The sequence below is a fragment of the Penicillium riverlandense genome (genome assembly GCF_028828495.1).
Source record: "Penicillium riverlandense strain IBT 135883 chromosome Unknown utg000006l_segment0_segment0, whole genome shotgun sequence".
Lineage (NCBI taxonomy): Eukaryota > Fungi > Ascomycota > Eurotiomycetes > Eurotiales > Aspergillaceae > Penicillium > Penicillium riverlandense.
This window is the reverse complement of record NW_026643197.1, coordinates 1,550,186-1,576,096: the sequence shown is the minus strand read 5'-3', so window position 1 is coordinate 1,576,096 and position 25,911 is coordinate 1,550,186. Positions and strand designations below refer to the sequence as shown.

Below are 25,911 nucleotides of genomic sequence, written 5' to 3'. Positions count from 1 at the left end.
TAGCCAGATTTACTAGCTGACTATGTCATTGCGATATCGCCAACAGGATAGAATAATGAGGTAAGCGCCTATTCATTCAATTGGTTGATTGATTAGTTGATCAGTTGATTATTTGATTATTTAGGTCCGCGCATATCAATGGTTACAATACTTCGACGAGCATACAAAAGACCGCGTTCAAGGGCGCAATGGACTTGGAGGCGGGTATATGCCGGAGTTGGTGGTTTGTTTTAGAAGGGACAACTGCTTGAATTGACAATAACTGTGGTTAGTTCAACGCACAGAGATAACTTAGTATGATGCAGAAAAGGAAGAAAATAACATCAAGATAACCAGACAAAGCAACCATTGAGATAAAATAGGAAGAACTTTAATCACCCGTTCATGTAACACGTCGGTTGAACGACACTACAGAGTTAGAAAATATTGACATGGCCATGTTGAATGTTGAATCAGACAGCAGCCACGAAAACTGACTATTTCTCTGCGAATGCAGGGAATTTACTGTGCAGGCACTGCAGCATCCTCAGAGAGCTCCTGCTCTTCGCAGAACCCCCTTGTATGCTGCATGAAAGACAGAAGCCGCTGACGTCGGTAGTAGATGTTGGTCAAGTCGACCCGGGCGCTTGCCTCTGCGTCATTCTGACCAGTGATGAGAATGAGCATGAAAAATGTCTCGATGATGCTGGGAGGTACGTTCGAAATCAACTGTCCGGTGAGGCTCCACTTCATGGCGCTTGAAGCGACAAGGCAGCCAATAGTGAGGAGAAAGCCAGTGATAACCAAGAAGAGATGGGAGCTGACAGCGTCCATCTTGCGAGAAACGCGCTGGCTCAGAGACGGGTGATTGTCGTTTCCAGCTGAAGGGATGGGCATGGACAGACCAGCGAAGAGCTCCACGTCTCCCTTCTCCACGATACGAATCTGACCATTGATGTACTGGTGTACCTTGCCTTGAATATTGCGGAGGACGAAACTGTCGAACAGACCAACCAGCCCTGCATATGTGCCGATGAGCAGCCACCAGTTATTGTTGAAATGAAAAACGGGTCCAACAGCTGCCCAGGTGATGATCACCAACACGAGGAACATGATGCCGACAAGGGTGCCGATTATGTCGGCGTAGTAAAAGATCACTATCTGCAGGAAATTCTCCTTAGGGGGCAAGATTACCTCAGTCTGGTTGGGAAGACCATCTTGGCTGAGGCGACGAAGCTCCTTCTCGAGAGTCGAATCGAGTCTGAAGATGGCATCCAGGCAGGTGTTGGTGTAATCAGCATAGCACTCCCGCAGGCAGGCTAGGAACGCAAACACCAGCACCATCAGCGCTGACGTCGCGTCGTTGATGTAGAGTTGCCACCGGTTCGACCAGCCGCAGTGCGGGCCGAAGCCCAACCAGATAAAGATGCAGACCCAATAGAGACTGGCGCTTATAATATGTCCGAACGTCTTGGCTGAGACAATGATGCACCGCGCAAAGAGACCCTGGGTGCGCAATCCATGGTCTAGCGGTTCGAGAGCCTCATCGTTGCACTTTTCAGCGACACGACGAATCCCTTCTGGTCCCAGATTTTCCTTAATGCTGGCGATCATGCGTTGATGACTATTACACCGGGACTGCATTTCGACCATTGCTTTGCACTGCTCGGAGTACTCGCGGAGCAGCTGGCGCATGAGGAAAGAATCAAACACATAGCACAGAATAGCCTGGACATCGGAGATGGCAGCAATCCAGACATCCGAGTTGCCGAAACGAATACCCATCAAGGCCCACGTCAACAGGCCAGCGATGATAAACAGAAAGACCGGAGGGGACCCGGCCACCTGGACCGTTACATCGAGCCAGCGATCCACCAATCTCGGACTAGCCTTGGCCCTATAGCCAGAAACATATTTGGTAGTTGCCACGATAGCGGTACCATCCTTTGCGTCCTTCAAATTTGCTACGAGCTGCGTCTCCGCAGCCCCCTCAATCTGGCACCGAAGGATAGGCCTGAAGTACTTCATGCGGTCGACCAAGAAATCACCGTTAGATGTTGGATCCGATAACGTGCAATGGCTCAGACAGACAAGCTCAATCTCATTGACCAACGGGGCGAGTTAAGGTGGACGAGTTGCGTCTGCAGACTTGCGAGAGGATTTCACCCCAGCCAACGGGGCAAGGATCGAGGAGGCAATAGGGACAAGAGAGTTCATAGGGCGAGGATCAGCCATTCAGAGTAAGGAACCAGACACTGTGTGTCGTGGAAGATTGCAGTTAGTAAGTAAGTGAAATGGATTGAAAGACAAAAAGAAAGAGGAAAATGGGAGCCGAAGAAAAGGAAGGCAGAGAGAAGGAAACAATTATATTTGATAGGAAGGTGCCATTAAATGCCGCACCTACGCTTAAGACTGTAAGTGATAAAGCACTACGGCCAAATAACGGGCCGCGCCATTTTCCCTGGCACTACCATTGCATTGGTTTCAGTACGCTTCCTAGTGGCCCTCTTGTGTTGAAGGTGTGTCAATATTTAGAGGGGAAAATTTTTCCTCGCTGCATAAAAAAGCTCTGACGCCCTCGTGGACGCCCGGCAGGGTCGACAAAATTCACCCTTGGCGGGCGTAGGCAGCAGCCGCTAGATTAAGGTTTTCTTAGCCAGGCCCTAGTGATAATGTTTAACCGCGTTAAACAAGTGGTAATTGGACCGAGCTGTCTCGATCGGCTTTCACCGTTGTTTCCACTAAGTGTGCGAGGGCCATTACCATTCGCATGCCCGATCTCTCAGGCATTATTCGCTTGACCGCTACCACACAGCTGCGCAGGGATCGCTGTACTACCACGTTGGTGAGCGAGGTAAATGGGCCTGTACATAAATGCCTCGCTGGCACCTGGGTTCCAGGGGCCAGCGATCAGTCTTGGAAATATACTGAGTCGCACCCAATGCCCACCTGCCAGTCTTGTCGCCCGAATCCGTAAAACAGTGGTCAACCATGGGTAAAGTTGGCGTACCTCAGAATAAGCTTAGAGAGAATTCTGGACTTCTCAGTACCCTTGTGGTTAGGCTTGTAAGACATTATGGCCCCTAGAAGACCGTTCGGAAGGGCTATAGGCTTGCGGCACTTATCTAGGCTATCCTCGAATAGTTGCGTCTCCAGATACTTTTATGACTTTCTTCCTCTCATACATCTACGAGGACTTTTGTTTGGAAGAAGGACTTACGGTTGATTCCGACATTACTCACGCCTTGTTATACTTCGACGGTTACTCTTTATGGGAACCTCAACAACTAAACAACCTCAAGGAAGTTCTAGAAAAGTTCGCTAAATATATCGTTGAAAATCTCCTACTCTCCCGTGTGTTAATTCCTTACTTACATCACTATAACTGTTGTATAATGAACATATGTTAATTCGCAATTGTAGTCAGAGCCTTATCTATCAAGACACCACAGCCAACGCTTGCATCAAGCATGACTATAGTGATGTTACGGGGTCGTCCACCTTATTAGGCGGTGATTTGACGCTGCCAAACATCCACATATTGGAAGATTCTCAAGATGGTACTCCTATTACAGCCAGCAGCCTGTACCATCTACTATATAGATAATTCCCCACTATGGATTGTGTCATAGATAAGCTCATGCTTTGAAGGAGCTATGCTTGGGGCCATTTGGTTTGACCACTCGTGATTGATTGTTAAGATACCCCTCCCTCGGGAGGCTGTTTTGTAGGTCGGGTATGGAGGTGTCGGTTATTGAATTTACACCGGAATACATACTTGAAAGTACTATTGGCTGCTTCTTCTGTCCTGCCGTTTGCTATAATTGAGAAATCTGTTGAACTCATCACAGTAATCCTTTTTGGAGAAAAATGAGATGTTGGTTGGGATGGATAGAGAGATGGGAATAGGTTCAGAGATGGGAATGGATTCAGAGACGGGGATGGGTTCAGATGTTGGGACGGATCCAAAAGACGATGGCTGAAAACTTGGATTATATATAGTATCCAGCCTCTAGATTAATTGCAAATCAATCCTAGTTCCGTAGACGTGAGAATTGACTGCGGTGAAAACGATTTCGAGTGGAACATAAAAGCCAGGAGGGGAGTGGCGCATTACGTACGAAATTCTCTGGAATGCGTCATACTGCAAAAGCCAAAAACCCCCTCCTCGAAATTACTATGTATCTCTAGTCTAGAACAACACGGACGTCTTCAATCCTATACATTGCTGTTGTTGGGTCGACTCGGAGTCCCATTGGTGTACTTATCAGGTTCACGTTGGCCTGACTGGCGCAGTTGCAGCACAACATTGACGAACCACGAAGGCCCCAGACCGTTAGGGCTTTCTACAAGGCTGAGCCGTAATATAACCAATTGCGATCGTGTAAAACGATGCTCTCCTCCGTACATTAATCGTGTCAAGAAAACCAAGTTTCACGGCGTTATGTGCCACTACCTATTTCCATATCCGAGCTACTTATCTCTCCCAGATGAAAGGAAACGGCCTGAAAGGCAATTCCTTGCCGATGGAACGTCTTTCAGTACACCTATCAGGCCGGGGTTGGAATTCTCCCAGTGGAAAGCAAGGCTGTATGCAGAGAATTTGCAAGAGATCACTACTAACCTGCCTCGGCGACAGTCGTCCAAACCCAGGGCTGCTGCTACAATCGATGACCAACATTCTGGATCTATACCTCTACTTCGATTATGACTATGATTGCAGCCCGTGCTCAGTTCCTGGGAGTTATTACCAAATATTCGCCAGTATCACTTACAATGTCCATCTACGCCGGCTGAAGCACTGCCATCTGAGCCATTTCCCAGTCACGGTCGCCGTCCTTCGCAAGTTCCTCAAGAGACACCAACACCTTGTCTCATTTCCGTGAAGGGCCTCTGCCTCCCTGGTCGCGAAACATGGGATCCCATCCTCGAATGTATCGGCACAAACTTCCTGGATCTAGAGAGTCTCAAACTCCAGTTTCTCTATCAAGCCGGGCGTCGGGTCGAGCTGAATCCAAATCCCACCAACGAATTGGACTGGCATGAGGGCCATCAGATATTTGTTCACTCCTGCCAGTTGGAGAGCAGTACTTGTGCCAAGTACCATCGAGCGCACAAATATTTTGGCCATTTGGGGCGCGGCAAATATACCGGGTCGTATTTTTATTTATCTTTTTATTTAATCGAGTGGAAGCTTCCTCCGGAGACTTCGGCACACGCGGTTCCCTGGTGCCAAAAAGGTATTTTCTCTTACTACAAGTCTTACTAGCAAGGTAATTAAGCTAATTGACATCTTCCCCAGTGCCCTTTTCTGCGCGTGATACGAGCACAGATTGAAGAGGCGGTGTTACCAAAATCGATTGAGCTGTGTATATAGCGGATTTCTTATGATCCAATGTGGTAGCCATAAAGGAAATTGTACAACGCGGGGATTTTCGATGTTGCTAGGAATCCGGAAATAACCCCTCGCATGCTTAAATCCGGTATTTGTGGGCACATCCAGAGCTTGTCGGGTACTGGTCGGCATCGGAAACGCAATCGGCAGATTGTATTCTCTCTGGTGGGGGGTATTGTTATATTAATAATGGTCTTGATCGACCTGAACATCATTCATCCTCTTATTTCTTTCTACTCCGTTTCCAACGAATCGTCAAATAATTGCACACAAAGCCTGTCAGTGCGCTACTGATCTATTGAACTTGGTTGAGTGAGTGGTGCTCTATCCACTGTCCTCCGCTGGCAATTTTGACGTCATAACCTCTCCCTCGTCAAATATATCATGAACGAGAAAGTGGCAGAAAGAGCTTAAATTGACGATTTTCTTTTCTCCAAGATACCGCAAACCTAGCGCTCCTCAACTTGCATCATGTCCGAGAAGGAAATGGAATACACCCGGTAAACATCCCCGCACCCCGCCATGGCCACATCCGTATACTGACAAGCGTGTGTGACAAACAAAACAGCCTGGGCAACTCTGGCCTAAAGATCTCCAAGGTCATTTTGGGGACTATGTCTTACGGAAGCAGCCAGTGGCAAGACTGGGTGCTTGACGAGGACAAGGCGCTGCCGCTAATCGAGCACGCCTATAAGCGGGGCATCAATACCTGGGACACGGTAGGGTTCAAAGAAAATGTACGACGCAGAGACGCCCGTTAACTTTTTTCAGGCGGACGTCTACTCCCACGGCCGGTCCGAGGAAATCGTTGGCAAGGCCCTGAAGCAGTTCAACATCCCGCGTAACCGCGTGGTCATCCTGACCAAGTGCTTTTTCGGTGTCGATGACGAGGGCAACTTTCCGCCCATCTCAGCATCTGCGACGAACGACGGTCACTTCGTCAATCGCACGGGCCTCTCGCGAAAGCATATCTTCGATGCAGTTGATGCGAGCGTGCAGCGACTCGGCACGTATATCGATGTACTGCAGATTCATCGACTAGATCGGGACACGCCGCGCGAGGAAATCATGAAGGCGCTGAATGATGTTGTTGAAAGCGGAAAGGTGCGGTACATTGGTGCCAGCTCGGTATGGACTCCCCAGAAAAGAAGCTACGTACTATGTAGTACATATGATCTTTTGGATTGACAGTGCTCACTCCTTTTTAGATGGCCGCGTGGGAATTCCAAACCCTCCAAAACATCGCTGACCGACACGGCTGGCACAAGTTTATCTCGATGCAGAACTATCACAACCTAATCGCCCGCGAAGAGGAGCGTGAGATGATCCCCTACTGCCTAGACAGCGGCGTCGGACTGATTCCCTGGTCGCCGATGGCTCGGGGCGTTCTCGCCCGGCCCTGGGGCGAGCGCTCAAGCGTCCGGGAGAACACGGACGGGGCTATCAAATGGCTTATTCGCAGCCGCGAGTCTGAGGCCGACAAGGTCATCGTCGACCGCGTTGAGGAGGTCGCGTCGAAGAAAGGACTTAGCATGGCACAGGTTGCTATAGCGTGGTCGTTGAGCCACCGCAGCATGTGCCCTATTGTTGGGCTGAGTAGCACGGCTCGTATTGATGAGGCCGTGAAGAGTGTTAAGGTCAAGTTGACGGATGAGGAGATTCGGTACTTGGAGGAGGCGTACGTGCCCAAGACCGTTGCTGGTTGGTAGTTGCAGGGCACTAGAGTCTAGCAATGCGAATAATGAATAAAGACTGCCTTTAATCCGGCTCGAACCATCCGGTTTCTCCGCCTGAACAGCGCAATCGCCGTTAGAAACGGACTTGGGAGTCCGCTCCTCTCCTGCCGCTAGTGTAAGATGTGAACAAAAAATTATTTAATGCCCGCATGGCTCCATAGATCATAGACATCCCTCTATTTGGAATACTTTTGGCTTCATCTGTTCCCCCCATTTGTCGTCGCAGTCATTCTCAAAACTTGAGCAATGGTTTCCATCTCAGAAGTTAGGGCATCAAACGCCCGAATCGCAGCAAATACGGCTCCCCGGACGGCCGTGTTTACCGGAGCGACCGATGGAATAGGAAAAGCGACCCTCACCCGCCTTATTTCTACAAAATTGCCCGTTAGGATTTATGTCATCGGCCGTAATGGCGAGAAGCATAAGGCCTTTCTGGATAGGCTTCGGGAATCTAACAAGCAGGCACATATCATCTGGCTCGAAGGTCAAATCTCTCTTCTCGCGGAAACCAAGAGGCTTTGTGACGAAATCAAGGCACGCGAGACGTACATTGACTCCTTGTACATGAGCGCGGGATTCATTACATCCGGAGACCGGGTCGGTACGTACTAGCCACAGGTCTTGGGTTGACAGTGCCTCATTGCTATTAGAAACGCCCGAGGGCAACGGACTCTCCCAGTCCTTGACCTATTATAGTCGAATGTTGATGATGGTCCATCTCCTGCCATTGCTCAACGCGTCGTCGAATAGCCCGCGCGTTGTCAGTATTCTCGCCGCGGGAAACGAGACATCCTCTATCTACCTCGACGATCTCGACCTTAAGAAGCCTGGCCATTTTGGTCCCGCTTCTCTCTCCAGGTCATCATCGACATACACTACGTTGTCCATGTCGAGACTAGCCAAAGAAAACCCTCGCGTCGTTTTCATTCACCACTATCCGGGTGGTGTCGACACTGGCCTCTTTAAAAAGGCCTGGGGCGACAAGTGGTTCTGGCTGCTATTGAGCCCATTGCTCTCTACGTTCGGGACTTCGCCAGAGGACGCTGCAGAGAAGGTTCTGTATATGATCACCAGCGCCAAGTATGGTGGGAAGGGCGTTCCATTGGCTGCGGGCCAGAGCCCAGGGCTGACCATGGCAAAAACAAAGCAGCCAGGCTCGCTGTTTCTTATCAACGACAAGCTCAAGGAGTTTGACCAAGAGAAGGTCATGACGCAACTCAAGGCGAAAGATGCAGGCGACATTGTTTGGCGCAAATTGGTAGAGACGATCGGGCCGTATTCTTAGTGACTGCTCTCGGGAGAGTTTCACAACCTATTACAGTAACTAAATCTACTGGATTCATATTGTTCATTAAGGGTGCAAAGGAGACTGTGGCGGCCTGGTTCGATTTTTGCATAGAAATACCACTGCTTCCATTCTGCGACACTAGATGCACCATGAAATAGTAAATCATTGTATATCAATTTCCTTGGCTGGCGACCGCTTGAAACTGGATTTTGCAGGCATACATCTCCTCTGATCTCCCCCGTATAGGCGTAGGCCGGGAGAGAAGTACGTGAATAAGAATGATTCTAGATCTGGACGTTGGCCACAACGTTAGCGGAGGGGGCGAGGGAACGGACGCCCAGGGACGGACTTCGGCCTCCCAACTCCGTTACCAGAATCAAGTCCGGTCCTGGCGACGGACATAAGACCGTTCGCCGTTTGTCTTCGTTTTCACCACCATCATACCCTCTATCGTACAATAGATTATGCAAAGCTCTAGGTAGAAATGGAGAAAAGAGGCCCAACCCCGGGCTCTGGCTCGTACGGCAAGGCTTGCATGCAATGTTTCAAAGCAAAGTGCCGATGCGTGGCTCGACCCGACGGTGCCGGTTGCGAAAGGTGAGTCGCCTTTCGGCCGTCTGCCAAGCTGCGAGCCCCGGATTGATCGGATCCCAGGTGTTTGCGTCTCAAGAAACAGTGCCAGCCGTCAGACTCGATTCGCAGGCGGACCCGTCGGAACCTCGATTCTAGCGCGCACATTGCGAAGCTCGAGGGCAGGATCGATACCCTCACAACGATGCTTCAATCCATCGCTAATGCCACCGGAGTACAGCCTAACCCAAAGGAGTCCCTAATCAGTACCAGTGCCAGCACTAGCGGGGAAATCAGCATGTCTGATAACGAATTGATGCTGCCCTCCTTGACAGACGCGCCGTCGCCGTCAAGTCCGTCCCGGACCAGTGGCTCAACCAGCACATCTCCACCGCTGTACGAACTGGCACTGGACGAGGCTTCGTGGTATCTAGACCGCTTCATGAATCATATGCTGCCTTGTTTCCCTTTCATCTGCATCTCTCCAGGCACCACTGCCCAACAGTTGCGCCGGGACCGGCCTTTTCTCACCGAGGCGATCATCGCGGTAGCTACGCCATCGACACAAGAGAAAATGGCTCGCGCTGACAGACTGAAATGCCATTTGACTAGATCCGTTGTGCTTGAAAACCAGTCAAGCATTGATATGCTGCTGGGCATGCTAACTTATATTGCATGGAGTACCGATCCATTCCTCCAACGGGGAAGCAACTTGTCTCGCATGATAATGCTGGCCATGTCCCTGGTCTATGATCTACAGCTGGGCAAGCCACCACCACCACCGGACTCGCGTGTAATAGCGACGATGACCCCAGGGCTTGGGAATCCTGAGCAGAGCTCCGGCGACAGTTCGACTCAGGGTATTCTAGAGCAGCAACGAGCGGTTTTGGCATGTTTTGTCCTCAGCTCCATGTAGGTAACGATTGCTCCGCCCTTGGCTCGACTCTTACCACCGCCCCATCATGTCCTATTGAAAGCCGGCCTTCAGACTGACATGTATGTGCCTCAAGTATCTCGTCTTTCTTTGGACGCATAGTTCCTCTACGGTGGAATTCGCAGATGGAAGAAGCAATTAGTGTTATTGAGATGAACAAGGGATGCCCATCCGATGAAAGTTTCGCGATTCAAGTACGCTTGCAGGTGATCGCACAGAAGGCGCTATACATTCGGGAACAGCAAGAAGCAGATCACGCCAACGCAATAGGTACAGCGCCGACTACGCCTTTCGCGACTTCTATGTATCTCAAGGTGCTACAAGGGCAGCTTAAAGAGCTCAGAGACTCGTTCTCACCGCATCTCCAGCGACGAGGTAAGTAGCCATGCCTTGATCTGTGATTGTTAAAATGCAAACGAGGGGCCACAGATATGCTCACTGCATACGCTCACTACGTCGAACTCTGTATAAATGAGGTGACCCGCCTAGCCAGTTCGGAGGACCCCCTTCTCCCCACGCCAGGGTCTGGTGACGGGTCAAGTACCTCTATGACTGGATTCGAACACCTCGAGTGCCTATGGCGTTCCCTATATGCCGTCAAGTCGTGGCTGGATGCCTTCTACACGATCCCGCCCTCCGCGTACGTGGGGTTTCCTTTTTTCTTCTGGTTCCAGCTTGTACGATGCATCGTGATCTTGAAACACCTATCGACGTTCGATGATCCGGCGTGGGACCGTCAGGCCGTGCGAAACACGGTTGACATGCTCACATTACTGGAATGGATGGCTGAGAAAGCCGAGCTGGCGAGTCGGGAGGCGGGTGAACAATCAGACGACGATTCATTCCGACGTGTAAGTAAGATGCTGCGTCTGTCTCGGAGGTGGGTGCTTGCGAAACAGAAGGCGGCCGCAGAAGGTTCTACCTCTCTCTATAGTGACAGACCCGCCTTAGCCCCTGCTGAAGATGACATGAAGGATTTGACGGAGATGGCATGGATGGACGCTCTGGAGTCTGGGGACGGCACGTGGCTTGAGGATGTTTTAGGCTGGTCTCCGACAGCACTTTAGGCATGTAGAGTTGGTATCGGAGAACCGACCCTTAAATCTCGGGACCGATATTCCCTGAGTACATTTTCGAGCGTGGCCAACTTCCCTCCTCGTCTACAATATATGAAACCCCTTCTTTCATTTCTTTAAATCGTACTACACACGTCCATTCCAATCAAGTTTATTGACTATGAGTCTGTAATGTGCTGGGATAGATTGGTTGCCCATGTACATGAACATTCCATATGTATGCTCCCATGCGTGCCAGTGATCTCATACAGATATGCAAGATAAAGGAGTAAAAGAAGAAATGGTTGGATGGGGAGTGAATGGGATGATAGGAATGCTGATAAACAGAGAAAGAGAGTGGCGAGAGAGAATCGAAGAAAAGACCGCGTGTTTAAAAAACTACCTGCTATGCCCCCATACCAAGCCAAACCAAAACCAAACGCTCTTACAAATGCGAATGAAGTCTCCAAGAAATGCTGATCAAAAGAAAGAAAGAAATACAGGCGGTCTAGCCGCGATGCGAGATACCGTGGGTATAATGCGCGACGGCAGATTAAAGATGAATCAGAGGATTGATAGTGTTTAACGGTCCGATTTTCGGTTGAAGACGGTGAAGAAAGAGCTGAGACGGTTGCGCCGTTTGGACTGGGCGGTGTCTCCATTGACGTCCGGGTTGGCTGATTCGGCAGATCGCTCATTATGGCGCCTCGGATGTGGTTTTGGTGGCTCTGCATCTGGTGTTCTCACGGGCTTGGGCGCTGTGCTGTTTATTTTTGCTCCTGTTTCCGGTCGAGTAGTACGAGGAGCCGGATCAACGGAGCTGATTGAATCCTGCCGTAGAGAGCTGGACCGGGAGATAACGGCATTGTGGCCGTGCTCCGTTGAGTCTGGAATCATGCTTTGCCGATTCAGCCGGGTGGTCAACCCCGAGGCTGCACGTCGCTTCGCTCGTTCCATAAATGCGGCGCCAGTTGAGTTGGATCGTCGGGATAAACCGCCATTCTGCTTGCTCTGCTCAGCAGGAGATGTGCTGGAGCGACGTATGTTTGATACGGACATACAACGTTTGCTGACATGAATCGACTCTCTGTCTGAACTGATCATCTCCTTGTCCGGGAGAACATCGTGCTCGGTCTTCACCGTTTTTGCCGTTGTTGGAGGGCAGTGTTTTGAGTTTGTTGGGGACGCAAGTGACTTCGGGCTAGAAATCGGGTCATTGTAGCTGAAGCTATGCGACCAGCCTTCCCGAAAAGCTACCCAGATCCCGGTGACGATAATGAGGGTCCGCAGGCCATTGTCAAGCGTGATCACCTCCTGATCAAGCGGTGTGTCCATGTCAGACGCGTCACTGACTACCGACATGCCCGAGCTGGGCGTTGTTAGGCCCGGGCTGGAGCGAACGGTCTTGGGATATTCATCAAACACCTCTAGCTGGTTTTTGGTCATGGAGGCAATGACGGGATGGCGGCGCGTAGCCGGGTCGATGACGCTGAATGTGAACCGCTTGGCATCCTCTCGGGACTGTGATCCTACGGGCGTCGACACTCGACGGTTCTTGTTACCGCGCAAGGCCCAGCGCATGACCTGCAACCCGGCCTCGGTCTGGGCAACGAACTCGTATGACCCACTGGGCAACGGTGTCGCCTCCCAAACCGGCCCAAATGTCAGGCACATCTCCGCCTTGCCTTTGGATCGCGCGTCGCCCTGGAGTAACTGGCAGATCGTGGCCACCACATCCCGGTGGTCTTCACCTTCATCATCCGAACTCACGTGTTTCTCGGGGATGCCTGACATTGTCTGCTCATATAGTTCGCTCCTGACGATAATCAAGTCATTCGGGCCCAGACCATTCTTGCCACGGAACATGGCCGGGAACTTGCGAGCCAGAAGTGGTCGATAGAGGGTTGAGGGCAATATGTCCAAGATGGGCAAGGGTCGGGGAGTCTGCGACACCTGCTGGAGTTGCAGCAACAGCTTCGGGCGAATCCTCAACCGTTTGTGACGTGCATGAGCGGCGGGGTGGGCGAGTTGGTAGGATGTTTTGGGCCGCGTGGACGATTTGCGCGGAGCGGAGGAGTGACTGGTCCGAGGCCGAGCGAGCGGCGGTGGTGGTGCTGACTGTTCTTGCTCACCCTCGCTCGGCACCGATTCAATGGGACTCATTGCCATATTGGATGCCGGGGATATCCGATCATCGGAGGGTTTCCCGCGAGCCGAGAGGATGCCTCGTCCGAGGAAGGGCAGGGCGGAGAGCGAGAAGGTGGATGGATCTGGCGGACTGCTGATCAGCTCGTCCAGATGCGCAGCTGCGGCATCCGCGGTGAGTCCAAGATTCAAGAGCATTTCTTGGACTCGCGCAGAGCCAGCTGAACAGCCGCCCCAGAGGAAAGCAGACGGATCAGGCCGGGTACGGGCATCCAGAGCTGTCGTCAGTTGTGGCGAGGAGGGGGGTGACTCGTGAAGGGGAGTTGTAGTTGACCAAGTGTTGGCTAGACGGACGATTGTGATGAGGCTCTCGGCAAGTCAGCGCCATGCAAGGGGTGCAGAGAAAAACAGGAGCGCAGTGGGCGGTCGCCAAGGTTTTAGGAAGGAGAGAGAGGTACAAACACCAAGAGTATACAGGTCGGCCATCGGTCATTCCGGCTTCCGGTCGATCAATCAATCCGGCTTCCGTTCCCGTGAGAGGATCAACGTCATATTATGATCCTAGGCTGGTCTCCTCATCCAGAATGTGTATCGTCCCGGTGAAAAAAAGAGTGGGGAATGTCACGTTCCGCTGCAGGGATTTTTCTTGCTCTCGGGCTGATTATCTGAGTCAACAGAAAATATACTGATGGAGACATGGTTGCGAGGGGTGGAATCGGGCGGATAGAGGCACCGAGGCCCCACTGCAAACTCTAAGAGACTGATTCCGCTAGCTATAAACCGGACAGAGGTCGTGTGGATAGGGCTGACCGGGGCTGGTCTAGTAGCAGCCACTGAACTAATCCTGGATCGACGGTGGTTCCTCCTGCCAAAACAATCTGCATAACCCAATGAAGCTAGGTTGGTTAGTTACACAACATCCGCTGACTAATTATGCATCACCCAGCTGATCCACGCGCACCACCACCAGCTCCACGGCATACATCATTCGTTGGCGGACATTTTTATTCCCTCATTCCTTAATGGCCTCCGTCCAGCGCCCGGTGGCCATCTCGGCCAGGCTGCTGCGCCTAGACAACCCCATCCACAGCTTGACGGCCGCCTTCTGGCTCTGGAAGGCCGTGTTGATTGTCGTCATTGCGGCCTGCCCGGGTTTGGGCTATGATACCTCCACCTCTCTCATCTCCGACGAGCCGGGTGCTCCCACCGACATTGTCAGCTCACTGTCTGTGCCGTTGAAGTTTGCACGATGGGACTCCATCTATTTCCTGCATACAGCCGAGACGGGCTACGTCTTTGAACAGGAATGGGCCTTTGGCTACGGCTACTCCAAGATTCTCGCCCTTTTTATCTCAGGTACGGACTAGGATTGTTGACCTCGGCATAGCATATCATGCAGAATCTCACGAAACTTGTTGACAGGGGTGGAACGATCAGGCGGCGTCGGCGGACCAGCCAACATCGCCTTGGCAGGGGTGGCCCTCTCCCATGTCGCCCACTATCTTTCCGTGCTCGCCGTCTACGGTCTGACCGCCAATGTATTCGGGTGCACGACCATCTCCCAGAAGCTGATCTGCTTCTTGTCTGCGGCTCTGCACATCATCTGCCCAGGCGGGGCATTTCTCTCCGCCCCAAATCCAGAGTCGATCTTCTCCTTTCTCAACATCACTGGCTTCTACCTCTACTCATGTTCCCTCATCGCGGGGTATAACGGAAAGACCCTGTCGCGCGATTCGCTGTTGCTGACTTCCGCCGCCCTCTTCGCGGTGGCAACTACGGTTCGCAGTAACGGGATTCTTAGTGGTTTCCTCTTTGCGTACGATGCTGCTGTGCTGGTCTGGCGCACTTTCAGCCAGGGTCTGTCGCTGCACAACACGATTCGCCTCGGAATGGTCGTCCTCGGCGGCTGCATCGTAGCTTTGGGGACGATTGTCCCGCAATTTTTGGCCTGGCGAGTGTACTGTGCGTCGGCCACTGATCCTCGACCTTGGTGCGAGTGGACCGTGCCGAGCATCTCTGCCTGGGTCCAGGGTCATTACTGGTAAGTGGCTTCTGTCTGGTCTCCCGTGGGCATGACTGATCTCTGGGCTAGGAATGTCGGGTTTTTGAGATATTGGACGGTTTCGAACCTCCCACTGTTCCTGCTAGCAGCGCCTCTAATCGCACTCCTTTGCCGTTCTTCATTATGGGCAATGAGTGCATCCGAACACGCCCACTCTCCGGACCACCCCGGATCAATGCTCGTTCGGCTGAGCATCCCCCAGGGTCTACTGGCGGTGCTGGCACTGACGAGCTATCATGTGCAGATCATCAATCGGATCTCGTCCGGGTATCCCTTGTGGTATTGGTATCTGGTGTCGGGTGCCGTGAGCAGCCTTTCGAGACCGAAGGCAAACCACCGCGTACTCACCACCGCGGTTCAGGGCATGGTTGGGTATGGGTTGATTCAAGGTGTGCTATTTGGGTCCTTTCTTCCTCCAGCATGACCGCGTGTACAATACTGCGATTAGGCAGGCCGGCTTGCGTAAGGTTGTGTCTGCCTGTCTGCGCCGTGGCTGAGAACGATCACCGGGCCGTCTATGTAACTGTGCCACCTGCCGCTATAAAAGGAGCCGACTATGCTCTATCTATTATGATTCTTTTGACCCCTAGACAACCTCGTATCTGGTGGACGTGCTTCCGTATAACTATTTGGGGTGGTTGTTACGTGGAATTATGTCATCCACTCTAGCTGCGCCCGGTCGAATCTGAGCTTCTTTCCTGCCCAACCGAAACAAGCAGCCAAATCCTCACTTTGTGTCCGCGCTGATTCGCACCCTGTCTGATTCAGTGCAGCTTGAATTTGCTGTCGTTCCTCCTGATCTGACGACTGCGCCAGCGCCCCGTGCGAGAGGCTGCACACCCTCCGACCTCAACCTCCGCCCGCTTCAGCTAGTTCACGCCCTTCTGAATTTCGTGACTGACGGTACGCCTTCCCTGGGATTCGGTGACTGCCGTCATCTCGCCTCCAGACGCATTGCGCGTGGGTATATTCTATCTCTGTGGCTGACACCTCGATCCCCAGAGCTCGTCTGACGTCTGCGGCTACTCCTCCTCCGCCCCCATCTTACCTCGTGTCGCTCGACGACCTCTCTCCCTTCCCACCTCCCACGCTCGATGATGGACGCCTCAGCCCCCAAGGCTATTCTCACTTCCGATAATTTTCATCATGGGCAGGAGATTTCGCGGGCCACGTCGCCAGGGGGTGAGCCCGTGGGGATCAACGGCGAGGGCGAGCCCAAGGCCCGCGTGCGACCGCGTACCTACCCATACTTCCAATACCTCCCATATCAGCTCGAAGACGAGCCAGCACGCCAACGGAATCTCCGAGAGATCCTGAACCAGCTCTACATTGCCGTTGAGGCTGGGGATTTCAGCCCCGGGGCCGTGCACTGGACACGCGAGCTGCGAGGATGGCTCTCTCTCAAGTTCGATCCCACTCGCAAGGAGCGCATTCACCTCGTGAAGCTCTACTACGAGCTGTCTCTGGCTCCCGGGATTGATCCTAGTGTTGCCGAGCGATTCGCGAGCATGTTCATGCTGCTCACCAAGTCAGTCAAGTCGGTCGTCGCAGGTATGACGTTGGATGCTAACCGTGGTACAGGCGCAAGCACTACTTGAAACCCATCAAAGACCTGGTGTTGGATTGGCGGCCTCTCTACAAAGAGTTGAAGGCGTTTGTTCTTCCGACTGAGTCCGGCCTGGTCCATTCGACCAACTTAAAACGGAATGTCAAGACCCTAACGAAGCTCTGCGCGTTTGCTCAGTTGTTCATTGACCCATGCGAGCTTCCTGCTATGTTGGAAGAATTCCTTCCGCACTACACAACGTCCTTTTCTGAGGGTGCCTTCGTTGTCGTGGGCTTGATTAACTTGATGCTTCCGACCTCACCGCCGCCCCCGGAGAGAGAAGACCTACTACCGCACCATTACCTGCCCACACACTTCCACTTGTGGTCATTGGTCGGCCGTTCGAAGACATTCGACACGACATACCTCGACTACTTCTCTCGGCTCGCTCGGGATTCTCTGACGGCAGGGCACATCCCGTTCTCCGAACATGGCGTTTTCTCAAAGGAGCAGTCGTCTCTCATCTTCACTGCCATTCTACGGCTTCTGGAGATTCCTGTGGGGCAGTCCACTTCGCCATATAGCGCCCTAGTAGATATTTCTTCGGGCCTGGGAGTCATGCTGGACCGTGATTCACGGAAACACCCCGTTGCTCACCACATTGCGCGATGGATAGTGATGTCGCTCTCTCCCGCCTGCGTGGAATCAACCGACTCCATTCTGGTGCGTCTCGAGGGCTTAATTCAGGCTGTCGAGACTTTCTTCCACCCATCCAACTCAGGAAGCTGGACTAAGACCCTGTCGCAACTGGCGTATTATCTCACCGACTTCTTCGTCATGCGTTGGAACCGTGAGCAGAGCGGAGAGATGGAAGTCCCGCCCGAGCGACGATTGACCGAGCCTCTGAAGCGTCGCTTCGTGCTTTGTCTGCGGGATGTCATCTTTATGGGTATCTACTCCAAGAGTAGCACTGCCATGACCTTCTCTCTGTCAACTTTACAGGGTCTGGCTTACCTGGAGCCCCATCTTATCCTGCCCGGAGCACTGCAGAGAATTTATCCTGCTTTGCAGGGTCTGGTGGAAGTTCACCGCACGGCCTCATCTCTTCGAGCCATGCAAGTGCTATCCCGTGTCATTACCCGAACGAAGGGCTATCGGTGCCACATGACCACTCTGCTTGGTCTCGCACTACCAGGGATCGATGCTAATGATCTGGATAAATCCTTACACGCTTTGTCATTTATCCAGTCCGCCTGTTACAACATCCCCATGGTGGATATGACCAAAGGAAGAGATGACATCAACTGTAACATGCTAGCTCTGCAATGGATCTCGGGCGAAATGGAGAGAATGGAGGAGCAGGGAGCGGGCATTGAGCTAAATTATGACACGGAGCTGGATGACGAAACGGAAGAGATGATCCTACGCTCCTCGACCTGTGGCTTCGGAGACTTCACCATCTCCTTTCTCGGTCGTGTCTTTACCCTTTTGGAGAACCTGCCAGATGTCACCAGGGTGCGCAACGGGTCTCCCGAGGAGAATATCGTGAACACTCTGCCTGCGACCTTCATGCCCCTCCTTTCTTCTCTCTCGCCAGAGTACTACGACATTGCTCTGTCCAAGATTCTCGACTTTGTTTCCAATCATGTCATCCACCAAGCTCGCGATGCCATGGCCTTCATCTGCAATGCATTGTGCAAAGTCAATCCCGAACAGGCTCTCAAGCGTTTCATTCCAGTCCTGACCCAAGCCATCCGCACCGAAATCGAAGACAATGGTGCTGGGTCGACCAGAACAACGGGAACGGACGTTTTGCCCCGAGATCGCGGTTTGGTCTGGAACGTCAGCATGCTGAGCATGTGTGTTGTGCACGTTGGCGACGCTGTGCTTGCCCATCGCCAGGAGCTGTTCGACATTGCCATCTATATGCAGCAGAAATGCCGTGGCATCCCGACTGTTCACATCTCCAACTTCATTCACCACCTCCTTCTCAACCTTACGGGAACGTACACCAACGACTACGCTCTCTACGAGCCTGAGGTCATCGCGAATGGTATTGGACCCGAGCACTGGAGCTACCGGCCGGACGTGCGTAACTTGAATATCAAGTGGCATGTACCGAAGCGTGAGGAATTGGACTTTGCAGTAGATGTCTTCAAGAGCCAGGCTGAGACAGCTTTGTCGCAGCTATCGGCTTTGACCAATGAAACTTCTAGTGTCAAACGCGACGGTAGCGGGAAGGACTGGTCAGATGAAGTCACCAGGAATCTCGTCCTTTTGCGGCTTCTGCTTTCTGGCGTCTCGGTCCTTTTCGACCCCAAAGCCGCTTCAACTACAACCAAAGAGATATCGAATGGTGCCTCGACTGTATCCAGTGAATTTGAGATGGTGGATGATCCAGCTCTCTCTAATGGTGTTGGCGATGACGATCCGGATGCCACTCTTGACACCTCGGATGAGTCGACGATCAGAGAGACATTCACCTATCCAACTGGCTATTCCCTACAGGCAGGAGATTCGTTATACACGACCATCCATGAGATCCGGGAGCGAACCGGCACGATTCTACATGACGTCCACCGCTTTTTGGCGGACAAGCAGGAAGATGACGTGACCTGCTTTGGGGCTTTGTACTCTGCCTTCCGGTCTTGGTTCGTCGATGTGGGAATCGAAAGATCTGCCCATGTCTTGGACAGAGTCACGCGTCTCCTGGCGGCCGATATCCACCCGTACAAGATGAGTGGCATTCGTAAGGATTACCCTCGAGCATTACTGGTGCGCCGAGCCAACGTGTATCATCTGCAACGTCTTCGGCACAATGCCGCGCCGCGAGCTCGGTCCAAACTCGACGAGATTCTTCTTCTTGATCTTGCCGAGTCCTGCGTCTCCCTCTACACCGAGACCCGCCGGAACGCTCAAAACGCCGGCGAGTCCGCGCTCAAGGCGATCTGGGGCTCGCGACTTCTCATCATCCCACCTCTTATGCGAGCGTTGCAGAAGGGTGTCAAAGAGAATGACCATGCCCGGATCAAGGGCGCACTGTTTTCGCTTCTTTTAAGCAGCGTTGCAAAGACTGTTGGGCGACATTGGAAGTTTACTCCGACGCTCATCAAGACTTTCATCGATGCCAGCGCTGTTGACAAGCCTTCCGTTCAGAAGATTTGTTCGGGCGCCGTCTTCCAGGTGATGGACTATGGTCGCGCCATGGAACGGATGGCCATCTTGGATCAAGGCATCGTGGAGGCGATTGCTCCAAGTGAAGACGTCAGCGAGGAGATCGAGAAGAAGAGGACTGCCATCAACAAGAAGCGCGTTGCGATTGAGAAAAAGAAGGCTGATCTGGCCGAGGAGTTGGTGAACTTGGCTCGGGTATCGCACTGGAAGATTGCCAGTCGTGCTGCAACAATTGTGATCACTATGGGTCTTCGGTTCGATTACGTTGCCAGTGCGAACCTCATCGAGCTGGTGACCCAGGGGTCTATTGATGACCACCCGGGCTTGCGTGGCATGTACTCCCAGGCTCTGATTGCCCTGTTTACGATGATCGATGTCCGCGCCATCTGCACCCACGATTACAAGAACTACATCCTCGGTCACCAGCGGTTCCCGTCCAAGATCAAGGTGGCAACCAAGGCGTTTGAGAAGGGATGGACTGAGAATTACCTGGCCAGCTTCGCCAAACCCGAAGCCGAGTACTACATCGACCATGATTTCCCCGGGTGGCTCGTGTGGGGTAAGACAATGCCTGCCTACAAGTCCAACGTGGAGCGTGACATCGAGTATGATGATGTGGAGTGGAATGTGCGCGTCCAGATGGGCAAACTGTTCACCCGGGAATGGTTCTCCAAGTTTTTCATGTATCTGAAGCAAGAGCCGCGTGATCCCTCCGCGGACAAGTTCCGCATGTCTTGCGCCATGATGCTTCTCTACGCTTTTGAGCTTATGCTGCGCGATGGACTCACGGTCGCTTCGTTTAAGGACATTCAGGAAGAAATCCAAAGTGTCTATGAAGATGGAAGCGACAAACACCAGCATCGCGCTACAGCCGAGATTCTGGGTGCCTTGATCAGCTCTGTGACCGACACGAACGTGGAGAAGCGGACGCTAGTGTGGGAGTATGCGTTCCCCATTGTCAGGAAAGTCTTCAGCGACGGTCTCACTCCTGAAAACTCCGGATACTGGACAACTTTCCTCCACATGATCTTGCAGTGCCGCGATCCGCGACGTGCCTGGCCCTTGGTGGACTGGCTGGCCAGCTTCCGCCTGGATATGACGACCAACGCAGCTTTCAAGGAGAGCTCGAAGATCAACTTGCTTCATCAGTGTATCATCGATGCTGGCTGGCATTTCCAACTGGAGAAGCCGATTGTGGATGACTTCCTGGCGCATCTGGATCACCCTTACAAGGGAGTGCGGGAGGCGATGGGTCAGACTCTGGCCACTATCTACCGCACTAGATATCACGAGTCGTACCCTGACTTGCAGCATCTCATCGATGCCCAAAAGTCGTCTTCGTCGGTCGGCATGTTCCCTTACTCTCCGTCTAGCGAGTTTTCGCAGATGATCCGTGGTGTCTTCGACCGGATCGAGAAATGGCGACAATCGCGGACCCCTGGTCTCCAGACACCGTCCTCCTATACTTCCGGCAGCAAAACCGTTCTTCTCTGGCTGGATTCAACTCTATCCTCTCACGAATGCACGCAGCTCGTGCCGTTCTTCCCCGAGGTCTTCACCGCGCAGCTCTTGCACATGATGGACGTTAAGGAAGACCCGGAGCTTCAGTCCCTCGCATACCACGTCTTCCGGCACCTCCCCAACATCCCCTACCCCGCCGAAAAGGAATCCCAATTTATTCAGACCCTCATCCACATCGGCCAGACCTCTCCGTCGTGGCACCAGCGCCTGCGCGTCATGATCAACATCCAAATCATCTACTTCCGCCGTCTCTTCCTCCTGGACTCTGGTGACCGCGACAAGCTCTTCGAATGCATCGCCTCCATGCTCGAGGATCCCCAGCACGAAGTCCGCGCCGGCGCCTCAGCCACCCTTTCCGGCATGGTCCGCTGCTCACCTGTCTTCTTGCGCGACACCAACGTCCGCCGATTCCTGGAGCGCTTCACAAAGGTGCTGGCCGATAACCCGCTCCCCAAGAAACCCAAGAACTTCCGCTCTGGTATTTCGTCTGCTGCCTCGTCGGGCGCCGGCACCCCGACGCCAGAGCACAATCGTCTGATTATCGCTCGCCACGGCGCGGTGCTCGGTCTGGGCGCTCTGATCCAGGCGTTCCCCTATAACAGCCCACCGCCGCAGTGGATGCCCGAGGCTCTGACGACGCTGAGTATTCGCGCGGCAAATGATCCCGGTGTTGTGGGATCTAGTGTCAAGTCGATTATCAGTGAGTTTAAGAAGACAAGGCAGGATACTTGGCACATTGATTGCAAGGTAGGCAGTCCCATTCATTTCTACTCCGGTGAAAACAAAGCATATACTAACGAATGCGCTATAATTAGGCATTCACGTCTGATCAACTGGAAGATCTCTCGGGTGTCCTCTGGAAGAGCTACTTCGCTTAGAAAGAGCTCTACCTCTACTTCCAAGTCCGGTGTTTTGTTTTCTTATCCAAGCTACGGTGCAATGCAATGTAGTCTTAGGGGAGTGCATGTCTAGATGATGGCTGCTGGGTGATGGTGGCATGCGCCGGTGTTTGTGATGTCTGCGCTCATTCGTGGACTTGATTCGGTGAGTCTACTCTATTAGTATACGTCGAAGTACCCGACACATCATCGTGTTCTCTTTGATTACTGGATACTTCCTTTGTCTCGCCTCTTCCCTCCTTTTCTTTTTGTTCTGCATGTTTGTGTTGTACATAACTACCAGGAGGTTGGCTGTAGGAGGTTGGCTGTTCCCAAAATAGTATTATCTTATCGTTTTGTGTCGCGTGGATTTTCTGGTGTCTGATATTCCGCGTTGGGTGTAGTGAGTTTTGTTTTTGGGTGTTGGAGTAGATGGATGAGCTATGGTTATTATTCGAGGTTTTTTGCTTAGGTGCCAACTTGGGTGTGGAACTTGTGTAGGTCGTAGGATACGGTGTTCAGCTCTAACTACCGAGCAAGATATATATTCAGTGTCCGATTTGGGATAGTAGACCATCCGGTCACAGTATAGATATTCATGTTTGCCAGAGCACTCAGGCGAGTAGTAACTGGCCGCTAACCCTCAAAACACTACATATATGCACAGGGAGTAAATCCGCCAGTTCCAGCAAAACGACCCCTTGTACAACCTGGGAATCTGCGGACAAAGCCAAACCATACATCTGGACGGGAACTTGCACAAGACAAGTGACGATAGAGTCAAACCTGAAGAAAAACCAAAACGGGTGTCACTCTTTATGCATCACACAGGCTGAATAGAAAAGACTCCCAAGTGACCTTTCTAGTCCTCAATTGATTGAGGTCTTGCTATTGTTCGGTGCTACAGTCAAAGACGGGTTGCGGGGACGGAACGGACGGGTTGCTACCAGAGAGGGCTGGCCAGGAAATGGTGAAATTAAAGTATTACTTTAACACTTTCTTTCTTTGCTTGCTTATCTGTGCTTTCTTGATTCAGTTGACCTGCCGATTACTTTCTCCTTACCATGAATGTCTACCTTCGCACTTGGTCCAGCTAGTTAGTCCGCTACAATGGTCTTGGCAATACGACGTCGGGCACCGGTCGTGTTCACTACTAGAAGGACCAGATGGCCGTGGTCGCGGAAATTCACACGGCTGCACTGTTTCGGCTATCTTGTCTTCGTGGTAACTGTCATCAAGGCCTTTTCGTACTTCAAGGCGCATCCTGATCTCAGCCTGGGAGCCATCCATGCCGCTCCTACTCATCGACGTGCGATTCTGCGGCCTGGACAGTACAGAGAAGTGACAGATTACCGTGCTGTTTTCGGCGCTGAGGATTTGGTTGAGGATACTAATATGTCTTGGACGGATGATATGGGCCGCGTGCATGACAGACGGTATGTTCATGCTACTTCAAACATATATATTAACAAACCTCCATTCTAATATGCGACATCTTTTTCAGAAACATCCAATTCTACCTCGGCGGCACACTGACACTCAGCAGCACCCATCCCTCAGACTCCTCTCATCCCATCCCGCTCATCTACGACCCATACCCAAACTACAACGGCCGCTTCCAGCCCTGTCTCGGTCCACGAGGGCGCAATTTAGACCGTTCGTCACCAGAAGATATGGTGCAGGTCTACAAAGGAAAACAGGCTGCATTCCCTGCTCCTCTATTTGGATCGTATGAGGCCATGAGTCTCGATGGGGACGTGTGCACAGATCGATACTCCCGTCTCGGGGCATATGGCTACGGCGCGGACAGCAACGAAGATGTCCCGGGCTTTCAGCGGCCCTCTCCAGTGGCGTGGGATGATGTGGACTGGAGCAAGCTACAAGATCTTTGCTTCGATCGGAATGTTAATAGGTACAAACCTAGCAGCACAGTGGACATGTCGATTCAACATCCGCTTTCGATGCAATCACGACTGTTGGACCCTCGCAGAGCACCACAGCTGGATCCTCCTCCTCCTACTACGAAATTCAGGCAATATCATCCCCGCTCGGCGGTGTTGATAAGAGCGTGGCATGACATGAAATGGACGGCAAGTCATCGTGAATATCTCCGTGCTCTAATAATGGAACTGGCTTTGCACTCTGGCGCCGAGTATGAGGTCTTTCTGCTGGTCCATGTCAGGGACGATGCACTCCCGATCTTCTCGGACACGAAGACAATTGAGCAGCTGAAGAAGTCTATGCCGGCAGAGTTTCGCAACATGGCTGTATTCTTCAACACGAAATTGTTGGAGGCATGGTATCCCAAAATCCCAGAGCACAGGTACGAACCCTGTCTCTCCTATCTATACCGATAGTTGAAGCTAACGTTGACATACTCCAGTCCCATGCTCCAACACCACCAGCCCATACAGATCTTCTCGCAGCTCTATCCAAACTTCGACTACTACTGGCAATTGGAATTGGACAGCCGCCTCACAGGGCATAGCTACCACTTCCTCGAACGAGCCGCCCGTTTTGCCGAACAACAACCACGCAAGTACCTCTGGGAGCGCAATGCCTACTTTTACACACCAGGCGCGCACGGCCCATGGGCAGACTTCAGCCAAATGGTCCACGGCAGCCTGGCACCACCCTCCCAATCGACCACCACAATCTGGGGCCCAGTCAGCGGCACGGGAATCCGTCCCCTAGGCCCCGAACCACCATCCCCGCACGCAGAGAACGACAGCTACACCTGGGGCGTCGGCGAGGAAGCCGATCTAATCACCTTCCTCCCGATCTTCAATCCGCAAAACACAACCTGGACATTCCCAAACCACATTTGGAATTTCCGACACGGACCCGACACACCCCGCCGCGCAGCCGTCATCACCATGGGCCGGTACTCGAAGCGTCTCCTAGATCTAGTGCACGAGGCACAAGCCACGCGCGGCCTGGGTCTGGCGTCTGAGATGACGGGCCCTTCCTGGGCTTTGTTTCACGGCCTCAAGGCTGTGCATGTGCCTCACCCCGTCTACGCCGATGGCCTTTGGACACCAGCTGAACTGGCAGCGATCTATAACCGTGGTCCGCCGTATAATATCAACGGCGCGGAGGATAGTATCTGGAATTGGGACCATCGATTTGATCATATTATGTATCGGCTCTCGTACATGTTCACCACGCATACCGGGGAGGATTTGTATAGGAGGTGGCTTGGGTATCGAACGGCGGAGAATGAGGGCGGGAAGATGGTACGTTTTAGATCTTATCTCTGGTTGGTTTCGGTTGGGTAGCATACGACCAGATGTATACTTTGGAACTCGCTGACGCAGACCTAAAAATAGTCTTCGGAGGTTCGCTATGGACGGCATTGTTTTCCGTCCATGTTTTTGCATCCTATTAAGAATACGATGCAACGACCGGGACCTGACAAGGCTGTTCCGTGATCCTGCCTGCAACATCGACATGAATCTTCCAGGTGGAGGTATTTGTAATGAACTGCTTGGTTCTGGTGTTTATTAGGAGTTATGGGCTTGAGAGGTACGTATTCCGGCGTGTGCACCGCAGATACAGAAGGATCGGATCTAGCAAGCGCTGAGTATCATGGTCATAATTGTCAGGGCATGAGACCCAAAATCGCTTC

At 52.4% G+C, this 25,911-nt stretch overlaps 9 protein-coding genes across 9 annotated transcripts; 7 read left to right on the top strand and 2 right to left on the bottom strand.

Annotated features, from left to right (window-relative positions):
* Window positions 1-501: 501 nt before the first annotated feature.
* Window positions 502-2,007, bottom strand: N7474_006875 (uncharacterized protein; the record flags this gene model as incomplete). The annotated part of the gene is made up of 1 exon (XM_057198285.1): window positions 502-2,007. One exon carries the CDS (start codon window positions 2,005-2,007, stop codon window positions 502-504), a length of 1,506 nt encoding a protein of 501 aa, XP_057051725.1.
* Window positions 2,008-5,845: 3,838 nt separating this feature from the next.
* On the top strand, window positions 5,846-7,083 carry N7474_006874 (aldo/keto reductase; the record flags this gene model as incomplete). Its single annotated transcript, XM_057198284.1, has 4 exons — window positions 5,846-5,874; window positions 5,943-6,093; window positions 6,146-6,502; window positions 6,583-7,083. 4 exons carry the CDS (start codon window positions 5,846-5,848, stop codon window positions 7,081-7,083), a joined length of 1,038 nt encoding a protein of 345 aa, XP_057051724.1.
* A 273-nt stretch (window positions 7,084-7,356) lies between these two features.
* On the top strand, window positions 7,357-8,395 carry N7474_006873 (NAD(P)-binding protein; the record flags this gene model as incomplete). Its single annotated transcript, XM_057198283.1, has 2 exons — window positions 7,357-7,711; window positions 7,761-8,395. 2 exons carry the CDS (start codon window positions 7,357-7,359, stop codon window positions 8,393-8,395), a joined length of 990 nt encoding a protein of 329 aa, XP_057051723.1.
* Window positions 8,396-8,882: 487 nt separating this feature from the next.
* On the top strand, window positions 8,883-9,884 carry N7474_006872 (C6 transcription factor; the record flags this gene model as incomplete). The annotated part of the gene is made up of 2 exons (XM_057198282.1): window positions 8,883-8,995; window positions 9,053-9,884. 2 exons carry the CDS (start codon window positions 8,883-8,885, stop codon window positions 9,882-9,884), a joined length of 945 nt encoding a protein of 314 aa, XP_057051722.1.
* A 143-nt stretch (window positions 9,885-10,027) lies between these two features.
* N7474_006871 (C6 transcription factor) lies at window positions 10,028-10,969 on the top strand (the record flags this gene model as incomplete). The annotated part of the gene is made up of 2 exons (XM_057198281.1): window positions 10,028-10,277; window positions 10,332-10,969. 2 exons carry the CDS (start codon window positions 10,028-10,030, stop codon window positions 10,967-10,969), a joined length of 888 nt encoding a protein of 295 aa, XP_057051721.1.
* Window positions 10,970-11,539: 570 nt separating this feature from the next.
* On the bottom strand, window positions 11,540-13,300 carry N7474_006870 (uncharacterized protein; the record flags this gene model as incomplete). The annotated part of the gene is made up of 1 exon (XM_057198280.1): window positions 11,540-13,300. One exon carries the CDS (start codon window positions 13,298-13,300, stop codon window positions 11,540-11,542), a length of 1,761 nt encoding a protein of 586 aa, XP_057051720.1.
* Window positions 13,301-14,124: 824 nt separating this feature from the next.
* N7474_006869 (uncharacterized protein) lies at window positions 14,125-15,588 on the top strand (the record flags this gene model as incomplete). Its single annotated transcript, XM_057198279.1, has 3 exons — window positions 14,125-14,458; window positions 14,525-15,143; window positions 15,195-15,588. 3 exons carry the CDS (start codon window positions 14,125-14,127, stop codon window positions 15,586-15,588), a joined length of 1,347 nt encoding a protein of 448 aa, XP_057051719.1.
* Window positions 15,589-16,258: 670 nt separating this feature from the next.
* Window positions 16,259-22,283, top strand: N7474_006868 (proteasome activator BLM10; the record flags this gene model as incomplete). Its single annotated transcript, XM_057198278.1, has 3 exons — window positions 16,259-16,692; window positions 16,746-22,152; window positions 22,221-22,283. 3 exons carry the CDS (start codon window positions 16,259-16,261, stop codon window positions 22,281-22,283), a joined length of 5,904 nt encoding a protein of 1,967 aa, XP_057051718.1.
* A 1,110-nt stretch (window positions 22,284-23,393) lies between these two features.
* N7474_006867 (DUF3405 domain-containing protein) lies at window positions 23,394-25,714 on the top strand (the record flags this gene model as incomplete). Its single annotated transcript, XM_057198277.1, has 4 exons — window positions 23,394-23,719; window positions 23,788-24,606; window positions 24,667-25,519; window positions 25,613-25,714. The coding sequence occupies 4 exons, from the start codon at window positions 23,394-23,396 to the stop codon at window positions 25,712-25,714; spliced, it is 2,100 nt and encodes a 699-aa protein (XP_057051717.1).
* Between the last annotated feature and the right edge of the window lie 197 nt (window positions 25,715-25,911).